General features: G+C 42.7%; 3 protein-coding genes across 3 annotated transcripts; all 3 read left to right on the forward strand.

Annotated features, from left to right (window-relative positions):
- Positions 1-1,035: 1,035 nt before the first annotated feature.
- LOC136424778 (zinc finger protein 84-like) lies at positions 1,036-2,991 on the forward strand. The gene is made up of 2 exons (XM_066413434.1): positions 1,036-1,134; positions 1,773-2,991. Exon 2 carries the CDS (start codon positions 1,780-1,782, stop codon positions 2,923-2,925), a length of 1,146 nt encoding a protein of 381 aa, XP_066269531.1. The 5' UTR covers positions 1,036-1,134; positions 1,773-1,779; the 3' UTR covers positions 2,926-2,991.
- Positions 2,992-6,171: 3,180 nt separating this feature from the next.
- LOC136424794 (zinc finger protein 845-like) lies at positions 6,172-13,736 on the forward strand. The gene is made up of 2 exons (XM_066413438.1): positions 6,172-6,271; positions 11,467-13,736. The coding sequence occupies exon 2, from the start codon at positions 11,474-11,476 to the stop codon at positions 13,310-13,312; it is 1,839 nt and encodes a 612-aa protein (XP_066269535.1). The 5' UTR covers positions 6,172-6,271; positions 11,467-11,473; the 3' UTR covers positions 13,313-13,736.
- On the forward strand, positions 8,478-10,423 carry LOC136427367 (uncharacterized). Its single transcript, XM_066416193.1, has 3 exons — positions 8,478-9,091; positions 9,304-9,449; positions 9,720-10,423. Exons 1-3 carry the CDS (start codon positions 8,478-8,480, stop codon positions 10,421-10,423), a joined length of 1,464 nt encoding a protein of 487 aa, XP_066272290.1.
- Positions 13,737-14,017: the final 281 nt, after the last annotated feature.

Genomic DNA, 14,017 nt, shown 5'->3' on the forward strand with positions numbered 1-14,017 from the left:
ATAACCATGGATGCCATCCCGTGTTACCAGGGCCTTTTCCGCGAGCGATGTAACGTAGAGCGGAAAGGTCCTGGTGGACGAGGATGCATTTTCATCAAAGCATAAAACTCTTTTCCTGACGTAATTCTTTCCGCACCCCACGAAATTCCTTTGGAAATAAAAGCGTTTAATAGATATTATTATCATTTTCATCAAAGCACCCCCAAGAAACTCATTTCCTGCAGTATTTCCTTCCGTAACCGGTGATTTTTGCCATACCCAAAAGAAATTCCTGCGCATATTTTAGCCGTATCCACATTCAGTTCTTGCAGCACTCGGTTAATCCTACCGTATCCACTAGACGATGTACTTTTGTGCCGTACCCAATGGTGCTGCACAGGCAATGTGTCTGAATACCTAGCCTTTACCAAGGCAAACACGGAGTGGCGTTGTACAAATCACAACCAATTTTGAAAGCGTTTATATATTTGTGCAGCCTTTAGTGAGAAGCGGTCTAAAGAGAGGTGGAAATCAGTTATGAGGTGAAGATTCATCAGTGTAAAAAAAAAACCTCGATGATCGGAGACAGTGAATTTGGAGGTTTAGAAATTACCATTCATATATTTGCCATACTGTTCTTCATACACTACTCATACACTGTACTCCTGTATCCATTCTGAACCTATAAACTATACGCCTATAAACCTAGACATAAGAAACTCCTCCCATGATTGTAAAATCCCATTGTCATCCCATACCACTACAGCATATTGTATAAGATAGACTACTACTCCATATTGTGTAAGATAGACTACTACACAATATTGTATTCGATAGATTGGTTAGCCTGTTAGAATGTTATCTATGTACCAGTGAATGCCATACTTTGCACCTTGTACAATTGTTGTGCAATAAAGTTATTATTATTATAAACAATCTAACATTTTTGGCGAAGGCAACAAAGAAAAAGAATGCAGACAGGGCAGTAGTCGTGTAAACGCATTCTACAATGTAGGCAGAACTTCCCACACAATAACTGGGTAACGAGGGACAAATTATGACCTTTCACCCCACGCTAAGTTCACCTTTCACCCGTGACGTTTCATAGAAGACGCTTGCAGGATTTGTGAAGGTAGAAATCAACCCTGGAAGCAGGTAAGAAAACGAGTTATGATAAATGACTACCCTTTCGTGCCGCAGAGGAGCTATAGGTCGTTTCTGTGGTGCTTGGGCCACATTAGGACGGAATGTAAGACTTTTCTGTGTGGGAAAATTAGGGAGGGGAGGGGGGCGACACCACACGTCACGAGGCAAAATAGTCGTTTTTGTCAGAAAAAAAACTCTACAAAGGGTGTTACAGAACCACCAAAATGATACAGAAGTACAATAGAAAACATGAGATCGGAAGACTTTACAAATATGGTTTGTAAAGCAGATTCGAAAGCGAAGAGGGGGGGGGGCAGTAAGAAAGGAGTGAAACTGGGTCATGTTTTGAGGTCATTGCGTTGGGAGTGGTGGCTGCAAAGTTGTTGTGGCAGCTTCCTAGTTTTGGAATCAGCAGAAAAATGATCTTTAATCTTTGTTATCAACATGGCAGGAATACAAGTAATTTATACAATGTCACGGTATATTATGTTACCCAGTTACCCCTGAATTGCGTTGATCTTAAAAATCCCATCTATACACACAACGCAACAAAGAAGACAAAAACCGGAAATCAACACAAAATGCACTCTTGACTTAAATTATTTTTTATTGACGTGTTTCACATTTTAAATGTATTTGTCTATTAGGTTAGACATGGCAGAGGCAGGTAATGGGTCTCTCACTGCTGTTCCCAAGAGCTTTTTTGATGGGTCTCCTACTGGAGTTTCTTCGCACAGAAATGCAAACTATATTGAAGACCAGCCAGAAGCACAGACTGATGAGAAACCCTACATGTGCGGTGAGTCTGGGTACAGGTCAGCTAAAACATGTGGCCTAATCGGACATAGGAGAATCCATATGAGTAAAAAATCTTACAAGTGTGACCAGTGTGCCTATTCTGCTGCAGATAAATCCGCCTTGGACAGCCATCTAGCAATTCACATGGGTGAAAAACCCTACATGTGCGAGAAATGCGGGTACAAGACAGCCAACAAGAGTGACCTACTTAGACATATGAGAACCCATACTGGTGAAAAACCCTTCAAGTGTGACCATTGTGACTATTCTGCTGCACAAAAATCAGCCTTGAAGAGACATCTAGCAAGACACTCTGGACAAAAACCCTACATGTGCGGAGAGTGCGGGTACAGGTCAGCTGACAGGAGTCACCTATCCAGACATATGAGAACCCATACTGGTGAAAAACCCTTCAAGTGTGACCAGTGTGACTATTCCGCTGCACAGAAATCCCATTTGAACGAACATCTCGCAAAACACACCGGTGAGAAACCCTATATGTGTGACGATTGCGGGTACAGGACAGATGACAAGGGTAGCCTTTCGAAACATATCAGAACCCATACAGGTGAAAAACCCTTCAAGTGCGACCAGTGTGATTATTCTGCAGCACGTAAATCCACCTTAAACAGCCATCTAGCCAAACACACTGGTGAGAAACCCTACATCTGTGGGGAGTGCAGGTACAGGACAGCTAACAAGCGAAACCTATCCACACATATGAGAACCCATACTGGTGAAAAACCCTACAAGTGTGACCAGTGTGACTACTCTGCTAGACAGAAATCCACCTTAGACAGCCATCTAGCAAAACACTCAGGGGAGAAACCCTACATGTGTGGGGAGTGCGGGTACAGGACTATCGGAAAGTCTGCGTTGTCCAGACATATGAGAACCCATGGGGGTGAGAAACCCTACAAGTGTGACCAGTGTGACTATTCCGCTGCACAGAAATCCACCTTGGACCGACATCTAGCAAAACACACTGGTGAAAAATCCTGAAATGAATTTCCGTCAAATCTAACATAGGCTATCCTGACAGCTAGATTTGTACTGACATCCTACAAAATATTGGTGCTTTTGCTTTAATTATGCAAATCAGGAATTTATTTGCATAATTGGTATCTGTTGATGCTCCACTTTCCATAAACTACATATGTTACATGTATTTGAGTCTTATATTAATAATTCATTCATTCATTCATGTTTATTGCATGTTCATTGCCCTTCCGGGCTAAATGCATTATAAGTAATACAATTGTGCATTGTAATAACAGAAAAAAAATGAAGAAAACTATTCTATGTTCTATCTACTTCTAAAGTTTACACGCTACTTCTCTCTTCTTGAGACATGTGTACACGAATTCACAGAGTTTCTCAATTACAGATTGATTATTCGATGACATCAAGTATGTGAACACTTTGTCATTTGTTAAGTTTGTATATCTCTGGTCTAGTTGTATTGCGTTAACCAAAGAGATGCGTAAATCTTTGTACAGTGAGCATTCTAGAATAAAATGTTCTTCATCTTCTATAGAGCTCTTATTACAGAGTGCACATAGTCTATCGCTAGGAGGAGTCCGGCTGTTTCTACCAGTTTCAATATGCAGTGGATGGTCGCTAATTCTTAGCTTAGCCATGGCTCGGCGATGGCTAAAGTTTTTGATGTCAAGATATTTTTCTCTTTCATATGTCCGTTTGAATTTCCTGTATGTTCTTAATTTGTTGCCTTGGTTCTCTTTTTTGCCAGGGGAGTTTTGTTCTGAGTTAAATGTTTGTATAAAAATGTCTTTTAGTCTCTGTTTTAAAGCAGACTGTGCATATGATGTATTGTGATCCTTGTTGATAAGTAAGTAGGCATAGCCCGACTCCTCAAGAATTTTACTAACATCGGATAACCAGCATGGTACTTTACTTCGGTGCAATTCTTGCTGTACCAAATATGCTTCAAACTGAAGGCTACTTGTCGGCACCTCTTTAATCAATCTTTTGTAATATGAATATAATCTAGTGTAAATTTCAATCCATAACGGGAACCTACCCAGTTCTGCTCTTGCGGCGAGGTATTGGAAAACACTGCAAATATAGATTTTCCTCATTAGCTGTGCAAATTAAGTGCCAATTAGCATAATTTGCACTTCATTGTGTATATCTCTGTCTAAGCTACCTGCATACTTAATATCATGGAAATCCGTTGTTGCTTTGTTCAGTTATTCTCCTTAGAAGATTTTCACAATAACGCCCTTGCAGTTCCAGAGCAAGCTGCTAGGGGGCCCAAACCTACATAACTTCTTTATTACATCACAAGCTATCTGCCACCACTCTGCTCTGCTCTACTCTACTCTACTCTACTCTACTCTACTCTACTCTACTCTACTCTACTCTACTCTACTCTACTCTACTTTACTCTATGCTGCACACGAAGCTGAAGGTTGAAATTTAAGAAAAATGGTGGATATGTGATCAAAGCTACTGCGCATGCGTTGTAAAATTGTCGTCTGCAACAAGGCAAGGATGGAAACTTCTGTTTTACTGTGCTCTGCTGAAAGTACTTTTAATTCAGACATGTGAAGTTCAATACGAATGTTTTCAGATATCTATTGATATTTACATTGTAGGCATTGATATAATGAACTCTTTACACGACTTTGTGATGAATGGTACGATTCGTATCTTGTTGCGGGTGTTTACATATCAATGAGTACTTAGTCTCTATCGAGTACTTTATGAAATGGTATTCTTAAAAAAATACAACAGAGATGAGCAAGTTTTGTAGAATTACTGTCACTGGAAACGATAGGTAGTTATAAAACTAAAAAACAAACTTATTTCCGTCAAATATGATATAGTCTGACGCCTGACTTTGTACTGATATCCTTTCAAATGTTGTGGTTTAGTGTAACAAGTGTGCATACAGAAAGGTCAGGCTGTGATGTTCATTTTGTCATTTATTCACTAACCTAAACACTAATATTGGAACACTAATGATAATTCTATACCTGGAGTGTTTATCGTTATGAAGAATTGGAAAGTAAGCTTGTGCGATATAAAGGGACTGTCATGGCTGATATGTAAGAAGTATTCTAATTTTTGACAACTGAAAATATAAAAAAAATGCATGATCAAAGAACAGGTTCCATTCCATTCATGATGAATGATTGGTTTATTTGATAAACATTGTCAATAAAACAGGTTGAGGCAGCCACAAATGGCTGAATTGGCAAATTTTTGTACAATTGCGTTCTTAGGCCTTCTTAACCATAAGGCAATTCAGACTCTTAACTAAAGTTATTTTGTAGCCGTACATCATTCGTCAGTCTACCAAACGATAAAAGTTAAGATAATAAGCACCTGTTCTATTCAATTTTTACTTTTGTGGCAGATGTGTGTTGTTGTGCTGGCCGTTCAGGGTCACATCTTTCTAGCGTTATGAATTCCATTTTCATCACACAGCACCCTCATGTAACTCCTTTACTGTTGTACCCCGTTATTCTTGCAGTACGCACTAGAAATTCGTGCCGTAGCCGCTATCATGAATCACATGATTACTACCAACACAGATGTGCGTCCATGATAATAATAGTTTATATTTACACTAAGAGCTAACACGGATTCAGAAAGTATATCTATATGCGTACATGATATATAATGTGCGAACACCAGTTATACACGCAAAATATTCAAGGCAAAAAAAAAACACTGTGTATTTTGTGTACAAGATGGTACCCACCTCCGTTGGTGATTTTTCTTCCCATATCAACTGCATAAACCCGTGTATGACATTCTGTGTTGACAAAAAAAAAAAGAAAACAAGCTGAAAACAGAAATGGCAGCGGATAAGTGTTAGGCCTTTTGTAATGTATGCAGAAATTCCCACCCAATTAGTGGGTAATCAGGTGCAAAATAATTACTACCAACACAGATGAGCTTCCATGATAGAAATATATTTACTACTAAGAGCTAACAAAAGGACAGAAAGTATATCTACATGTATATGCGTACATAATGTATAATGTGCCAACACCAGTTATACACGCAAAATAACCAAGGCAAAAAAACACCAGTTACAGAGTGTCTTTTGTCTCCGTTGGTGATTTTTTCTTCTTCCCATGTAAATACCCTGTATGTGACATTCTCTTTTGCCAAAAAAAGGATAACAAGAAGACAGTGGATAGGTGTAGCCCCTTTGTAATGTCTGCAATGAAGCCAGAAATATCCACAGAAACTGGGTAACCAGGCGCAAAATATGACCTTTCACCCCAAGTCAAGTTCACCTTTCACCCGCCGCTTAGCTTAGGTAAGAAGAGACTTGCAGGATTGTGAAGAGAAAAATCAACACTAGAACCAGGTAAGAACTTGAGTTATGCTAAATACCTGCCTTATCGTGAGGCAGAGGAGCTATAGGTCGTTTCTATGGTGTACGGGTCACATCAGGACGGAATGTAAGGCTTTTCGGAGGTCGAGAGAAGGGGGAGGGGGGAGGGGCGAAACCACACGTCACGTATTTTGGGATAGAAGTGCCGTTTTTGTTAGAAAAATCCCAAGAAGGGTGATAAAGTATAACCGGAATGAGGCAACTGTAATAGAGAGAATGTGGAAATGAAACGAAAAGCAAATTTGATTGGCGTGCATGGGTGGTCGACTTTGGGAAAATGGTCTGTTCAAGGAGGTTATGGTTTGTTGTAAAGCAGATTCATGATACTAAAGTAGCCTCCGATGCTCCGAACTCCGATGGGAGTTCAGGGAGAACAAGAATCGGGCCCGGCGTGCAAGTTAGAAGGCCGGTGTCGCACAAGTAGAAGTGAAATTGTGTCACGACCAAGAAGGGAAAGTATATATGTAATATCAAGCAAAACTCCCTTCGTAAGAGCAAATGTCTGTAAGGATCAAACAATGGTGACAGGGGTAAAAAAAATCGAGTCGGCTCATATTTTGCACAACGATAGTACTTGGCCCACTGTCCCTCAAAATAGCTTTCTTTTTGCTCAACACCGATTGTTGCCAAGTTTTGGGGCCATTTTCCCTGATTTGGGCATGTCAAAAACATGAAAATTGGCTCATTTTTGGACATGATTACGAGCAGATGCTTGAATTTAATGGGAAAACAAAAACTGGGCTAACGAGAGCAACTACTCAGATTTACTAGAATAGCTTGGAAGTTTTCAGAAATCCAAGTTGAAGTGCTTGGGCAACCTCAAAACAATACAGTGTTTGTAGCTTGTGAAAAAAGGTAATTTTGTCCCAACTTTGAAACGCTGTAAGTCCAAAAGTGGTGTTTTGTTTTGCTTGAAATTTACATCATATATAGAGCCCTTTCACCCTATATAGAGCCAGTCACCCTTTCAAGTCAGCCCCCCCTCACAGTCACAGTCCCATTCTTCATGGGTCTGTGATACTTGTGACCTCCGTGTCTCATGGAACGACCGTGGCATAGAATGCGAAAAATGTGGCCAATGGTTCCACGGACATTGCCAGAGTGTTGACACACAATATTATGAAGATTTGGCAGACTCAAACATTCATTGGTATTGCGCAATATGTGGTAGTCCCAACAGTAGAACTGTGTTTGATCTATATGGAATTGACTGGTCGGGGTCATCACTTCATGATTCGTCCCTAAATTCCTGTAAAACACCAACTGATCTTCAGTTCAAACCTCAACATACATCTACTCCCTCAAGAAGTAGCCAACAAGACAAGTGGAGAGATAGACCTTTACGTATTTTAAATATTAATTTCCAGTCAGCTAGCTCAAAAAGATCAGAACTTCCACACCTTTTGGAAAGTCTAAAACCTGATATAGTCATTGGATCAGAGACTTGGCTAGATCCAACGATTGCGAGTACAGAATTCTTCCCAGATTTGTATAGAGTATACAGGAAAGATAGAGGTGGACGTGGGGGAGGTGTGTTGATTGCCGCCCACAACAACATTGACAGTTTTGCAGCCCCGGAGCTGGAGGTGGACAATTGCGAACTCCTGTGGGTACGCATCAAGTTGAGAGGTAGGCGAGCCCTCTATGTTGCTGCCTTTTACAGACCGGACGTTGGCGACGAGCCTAGTCTGATACACTTGGCTACATCACTTCAGAGGGCATCTCAGCTACAGAATGCTTTCCTTCTCATAGGGGGTGATTTCAATCTCCCCGGATGGGATTGGACCACAACCACCTTAAAACCAAAGGCACCTCATCCCCGTCTTCATCAGGACCTCCTTAGTATGCTGTATGACAATGGTTTGGAACAAATGGTCAAGCAACCAACTAGGGAAGCCAACACTTTGGACCTGTTCTTAACAAACTTTCCCGACTTGGTCCCCCGGGTAGAGGTGGTACCTGGACTTTCAGACCACTGTATACCGTACTGTGAAATTAGCACCAGTGCTAGGAGAAAGAAACAATCTCCACGCCAGATCCCCTGTACAATAAGGCAGATTTGGACAGTCTGAGAGCTGCAGCCACAGAACTTAGTACAGAAATTCAGGGAAAACATGACAATTTTACAACAGAAGAGCTATGGGTTACCTTTAAAGACTCTCTACTCGCAGCAGTTAAGATGCATATACCACACAAAGTGGCAAGGACCAAGACTGACCAGCCTTGGGTCACGCCAAGTATCCGGAAGCTCATCAATAGACGGAATAGGAAATACCGTCAGATGAAGAAAACCGGATCGGCCTCACTGAGAGAGGAGGTGAAGGTACTACGCCACACTATCCAGCGACAGATTCGCCGGAGTTACTGGAGCTACCTGAACTCAGTCTTTACCGAAGAAACAGCGGCTGGTCAGCCGGGTAAGAGGTTTTGGACATACATTAAAAAACAGCGCTCGTCCAATGTGGGCGTGGCACCACTCAAAAAGGATGGTCATTTGACTTCAAACCCTCAGGAGCAAGCAGAACTGCTAAACGACCAGTTCCAATCTGTCTTCGGGGAGGGTAGACAATACACTGATGAAGAATTTGAACAGAAAACTGGTATGCAAAACACTGACATCCCAGCAATGGACAATATAAACATCAACTGCGAGGGTGTGAGGAAACTCATGAAGAAACTTGATCCTCACAAAGCAGGAGGACCAGACGGTATAAGCACCAGAGTGCTGCGGGAGCTTGCAACAGAACTAGCACCAGCACTCACAGTCATCTTTCAGTCCTCTTTAACAACGGGGTCAGTCCCAAAGGACTGGAGGAGGGCTTATGTCACGCCAATCTTCAAAAAAGGAGAACAATATAACCCTGCTAACTATAAACCCGTATCATTGACATGTATTGTATGCAAAATTATGGAGCACATTGTGGTTGGCTCTGTAATGCGACACTTTGAAACCTATTCCATCTTGAATGACAGCACGGATTTCGACCAGGTCGTTCTTGTGTGAGCCAGCTCCTGGACTTCTCAGAGGAGATAACGACCAACTTGGAAAGTGGAAAGCAGACTGACGTCCTTGTAATGGATTTTGCAAAGGCGTTTGACCGCGTCAACCACAGTCTGCTTATCCACAAGCTCCGACGCTACGGTTTCCAAGGTACCGCGCTGTCATGGATAGACAGTTTCCTCAAAGATCGGTGCCAGGCGGTCCGGGTTGACGGACACTTTTCCTCATTCGTAGAAGTCAGGTCTGGAGTCCCGCAAGGCTCTGTACTAGGTCCCTGCCTATTCCTAGCATATATAAATGACCTACCAGAGAAGTTGACAGCACTGGCTCGACTGTTTGCGGACGATACAGCAGTGTATAAGGTTGTAGTAAACAGCAAGCAACAAGACCAACTACAACAAGATCTCCAACACCTTGCAGAATGGGAGAGGAGTTGGGACATGCAGTTCCACCCAGCCAAGTGCGTGTCCATGGCGGTCACCAGGAGTAGGACACCACTATCCCGTTCTTACGTACTACATGGTCACACCCTAGAAACAGTCCGCACAGTAAAGTACCTAGGAGTCACAATGAGTCACGATGGTACGTGGGATCACCATATCAACAACATGGCAAACAAAGCGAACAGGGTCCTAGGTTTCCTCAGACGAAACCTGAAAATTAGTTCTACCAGTATTAAGGAAAAGGCTTACAAAGCCTTTGTTAGACCACTCCTAGAGTACGCGTCCAGTGTATGGGACCCGTACACCCAGAAGAGCATTGCCAGGTTGGAATCGGTACAACGACGGGCTGCTAGGTTTGTGCTGAACCGTTACCACAACAAGTCAAGTGTGGGTAGCATGTTGCTACAACTGGGCTGGGAACCGCTTGAGCAGCGACGCAGGACACAAAGGCTCGAGGTGTTCTGCAGGATCAGAGAGGGTCTCGTCGAGTGTCCGGTCATAAGGGACAAGATAGTCCCAGCACCTCCGCGTGGACGCCGCATGTACACTGAACAGTTCACAAGGATTAAGACCAGAACACTGTACAGGGCAGAGTCCTTTCTGCCCAGAACCATCCGGGACTGGAACAACCTCCACAAAGACGAAGTGGAGGCGGTGGTTGCGGCCACAGGTCCAGTTTAAACAGCAGCAGGGAAATAAGACCCCCTCCTCCCTTGGATACTGACATGGATTGGATACGGACTATGATTTTTGGACACTGGACATGATATAAAGTAACTGGAACGACTATGAGCAGGATGCACTACTTACTTGCGATAATACTCATCAACAAGAGTGTGCGCAGTAACGGCAAGACAAGACAAGATATAATAGCTATTATGTACTAGTTTTCAAATTTTGGCTTCTTTTTTGGTTGTCACGTAACTGTCCTCAGGGGTAGGTCATTTTCTATGTTTTACGAAAAATATGATGTTGGGCCATATTTAAAGCCCAATATATGGGAAAGTAAAAAAGTGATCTGCTTTAAAATCATGTCAAAGGTAACCCTATGCATGTTCTATTAAATGAGTGGTTGCAAAGGTTGGTGTCTTGTTTCGTTGCTGTGTACTTGTCCCTAAAAGTAGGCCGTATTTTCGACAAATGCGGAAATCAATATTTTTGGCTACCTTTGAAGCCCGGAAGATGTCAAAGTAGGATGTTTTTCAATTCAATCTTTTATCAGATGTACCCCTGTGTTGTGATGTAACTTCCAAGCTATTCTAGTAAATCTGAGTAGTTGCTCTTGTTAGCCCAGTTTTTGTTTTCCCGTTAAATTCAAGCATCTGTTCGTAATCATGTCCTAAAATGAGCCAATTTTCATGTTTTTGACATGCCCAAATCAGGGAAAATGGCCCCAAAACTTGTTTGGCCCGTTGCCATGGCAACAATCGGTGTTGAGCAAAAAGAAAGCTATTTTGAGGGACAGTGGGGCAAGTACTATCATTGTGCAAAATATGAGCCGAATCGATTTTTTTTACCCCTGCCACCATTGTTTGATCCTTACAGACATTTGCTCGTAAGTCGCCATGGCTACACAAGCGGTTACTTATTTAGTTCTAACTGTGATAACGTTATACCACTCGATTTGTAAGATTTGTTGCAAGATTCCTAAATGTGCCAAGTCCTTTTATGTCCAATACCTGGCCACTAATGTGTGCTTCATCATTTCAATTTTTGTGCACTAGGTTAGACATGGCAGAGGCAGGAAATGGGTCTCCTACTGCTGTTCCCCACAGCTTCTGTGATGGCTCTCCAACTGGAGTTTCATTGGACAGGGATAAAAGCAATGTAAAAGACCAGCCAGCAGTGTCCTGGCATTTCTGGGGTGGGTATCCTACTGGAGTTTCTCGGGATAGAGACACAAGCAATGCTGAAGACCAGCCGTCAGAAACCAAGACAAGTTTTGACAATCAGCCAGAAGAAAACACTGGTGAGAAACACTACATGTGTTCCGGGTGCGGGTACAGGGCTAAGTACAAGTCCAAGTTGTTCAGACATATGAGAACCCATACTGGTGAAAAACCGTACAGGTGTGACCAGTGTGACTACTCTGCTGCACAGAAATTCCATTTGGACAGGCATCTAGCCAACCACACTGGTGATAAACCCTACATGTGCGGAGAATGCCGGTACAGGACAACTGACAGGTCTCACCTATTCAAACATATGAGAACTCATACTGGTGAAAAACCCTACAAATGTGACCAGTGTGACTACTCTTCTGCAGCGAAGTCCTCAATGGACAGTCATCGAGCCAAACATACCGGTGAAAAACCCTATCAGTGTGGGGAGTGCGGGTACAGGACAGCTCACAAGCGTAGCCTATCCAGACATACGATGAGAACTCATACAGGTGACAAACCCCACATGTGCAGGGAGTGTGGGTACAAGACAGCTGAGAAGCATGAGCTATCGAAACATCTAAGAACTCATACAAAACCCTACATGTGCGGGGAGTGCGGGTTCAGAACAACCCAAATGTATAACTTATCCCAACATATGAGAACTCATACTGGAGAAAAACCCTACAAGTGTGACCAGTGTGACTATTCCGCTGCACAGAAATCCACTTTAGACCAACATCTAGCCAAACACACCGGTGAGAAACCCTACATGTGTGAGAAGTGCGGGCACAGGACAGCTCACAAGCATCACCTATCAAAACATATGAGAACCCATACTGGCGAGAAACCCTACAAGTGTGGCCAGTGTGACTATTCCGCTGCACAGAAATATCATTTGGACCAACATCTAGCCAAACACACCGGTGAGAAGCCCTACATGTGTGGGGAGTGTGAGTTTAGGACAGCTCACAAGCATAACCTATCCGTGCATATGAGAACCCATACCGGTGAAACCCCCTACAAATGTGACCAGTGTGATTATTCTGCCAGAAAGAAGAGCACCTTGAACAGACATCTAGCCAAACACACCGGTGAGAAACCCTACATGTGTAGGGAGTGCGGGTACAGGACAGCCGACAGGCGTAACCTATCCGTGCATATGAGAACCCATACTAGTGAAAAACCCTACAAGTGTGACCAGTGTGACTATTCCGCTGCACAGAAACATCATTTGGACCGACATCTAGCCAAACACACCAGTGAGAAACCCTACATGTGTGGTGAGTGCGGGTACAGGACAACTAACAATTCTGACTTATCCGAACATATGAGAATCCACACAGGAGAAAAACCCTTCAAGTGTGACCAGTGTGATTATGCCGCTGCACATAAATCCACATTGGACCGACATCTAGTCAAACACACTGGAGAAAAACCCCAAATGTGTGGGGAGTGCGGGTACAGAACAGGTCACAAATCTGCCTTATCCAGCCATATGAGAACCCATACTGGTGAGAAACCCTACAAGTGTGGGGAGTGCGGGTACAGAACAGGTCACAAATCTGCCTTATCCAGACATATGAGAACCCATACTGGTGAGAAACCCTTTATGTGTGACAAGTGCGGATACAGAACAGCTCACAAGTGTCACTTATCCAGCCATATGAGAACCCACATTGCTGAATAACGAACCTACAAGTGTAACCAGTGTGAGTATTCAGCAGCTCGAAAATCAGATTTTATCGGGCATGTAGCTAAACACACTGATGAGAAATGTGTACGAATCGCAGGTACAGGACAACAGAAGTTATTCAGCCATCGATACATATGTATGGAACATAGGAAAATTGATATAAGAACACTACATGTGTTCTATCCCAATGTCTGTCTGAGAATATGTCATTTCACAGTTCCAAATGCGCATCTGCTTTCGCGGTGCATTGTCGTCCAAGGTCAATGTGTAAGATTCCTCATTTGTAAACAACGTCGAGACGTGGTTGCATCATTCCCGATCCCGCTTGGAGTGGATTTAACCTATGACATTACCGACAAGCCCATGCGGTGCTGGAACTGTGAGAAGACTTGTTCATACAGAAGAGAACCTGTACAAATATGATAACAGTGACTGTGCAGTATCTGTACATCTACAGTACTTCAGTCTCTTTCGAGTACTTTATGTCATGGTATTCGTAAAAAAACGTACATCAGAGTGGAACATGCTTTGTTTGAATGGCTGTCAATGTAAGTGTAAAGAAGGTTTTGACATCGATAACAAACTTATTTCCGTCAAATCTAATATAGGCTATCCTGACAGCTGACTTTGTGCTGACATTTTACTAAAGGTTGTGCTTTATTGTAAGAAGCGTGCATGAAGTTTTAGGCTAAATCACTA

The sequence above is a fragment of the Branchiostoma lanceolatum genome, chromosome 1 (assembly GCF_035083965.1).
Source record: "Branchiostoma lanceolatum isolate klBraLanc5 chromosome 1, klBraLanc5.hap2, whole genome shotgun sequence".
NCBI classification, from domain to species: Eukaryota; Metazoa; Chordata; class Leptocardii; order Amphioxiformes; family Branchiostomatidae; genus Branchiostoma; species Branchiostoma lanceolatum.

Excerpts from the sequence above, each read along its gene's own strand:
- LOC136424794 (XM_066413438.1), top strand. The coding sequence starts at position 11,474 with ATGGCAGAGGCAGGAAATGGGTCTCCTACTGCTGTTCCCCACAGCTTC.
- LOC136427367 (XM_066416193.1), top strand. The coding sequence starts at position 8,478 with ATGCATATACCACACAAAGTGGCAAGGACCAAGACTGACCAGCCTTGG. Across the intron at positions 9,092-9,303 it reads CAGTCCTCTTTAACAACGGG|CCAGCTCCTGGACTTCTCAG; the intron begins GTCAGTCCCAAA and ends TTCTTGTGTGAG. Across the intron at positions 9,450-9,719 it reads CCGACGCTACGGTTTCCAAG|AATGGGAGAGGAGTTGGGAC; the intron begins GTACCGCGCTGT and ends AACACCTTGCAG.
- LOC136424778 (XM_066413434.1), top strand. The coding sequence starts at position 1,780 with ATGGCAGAGGCAGGTAATGGGTCTCTCACTGCTGTTCCCAAGAGCTTT.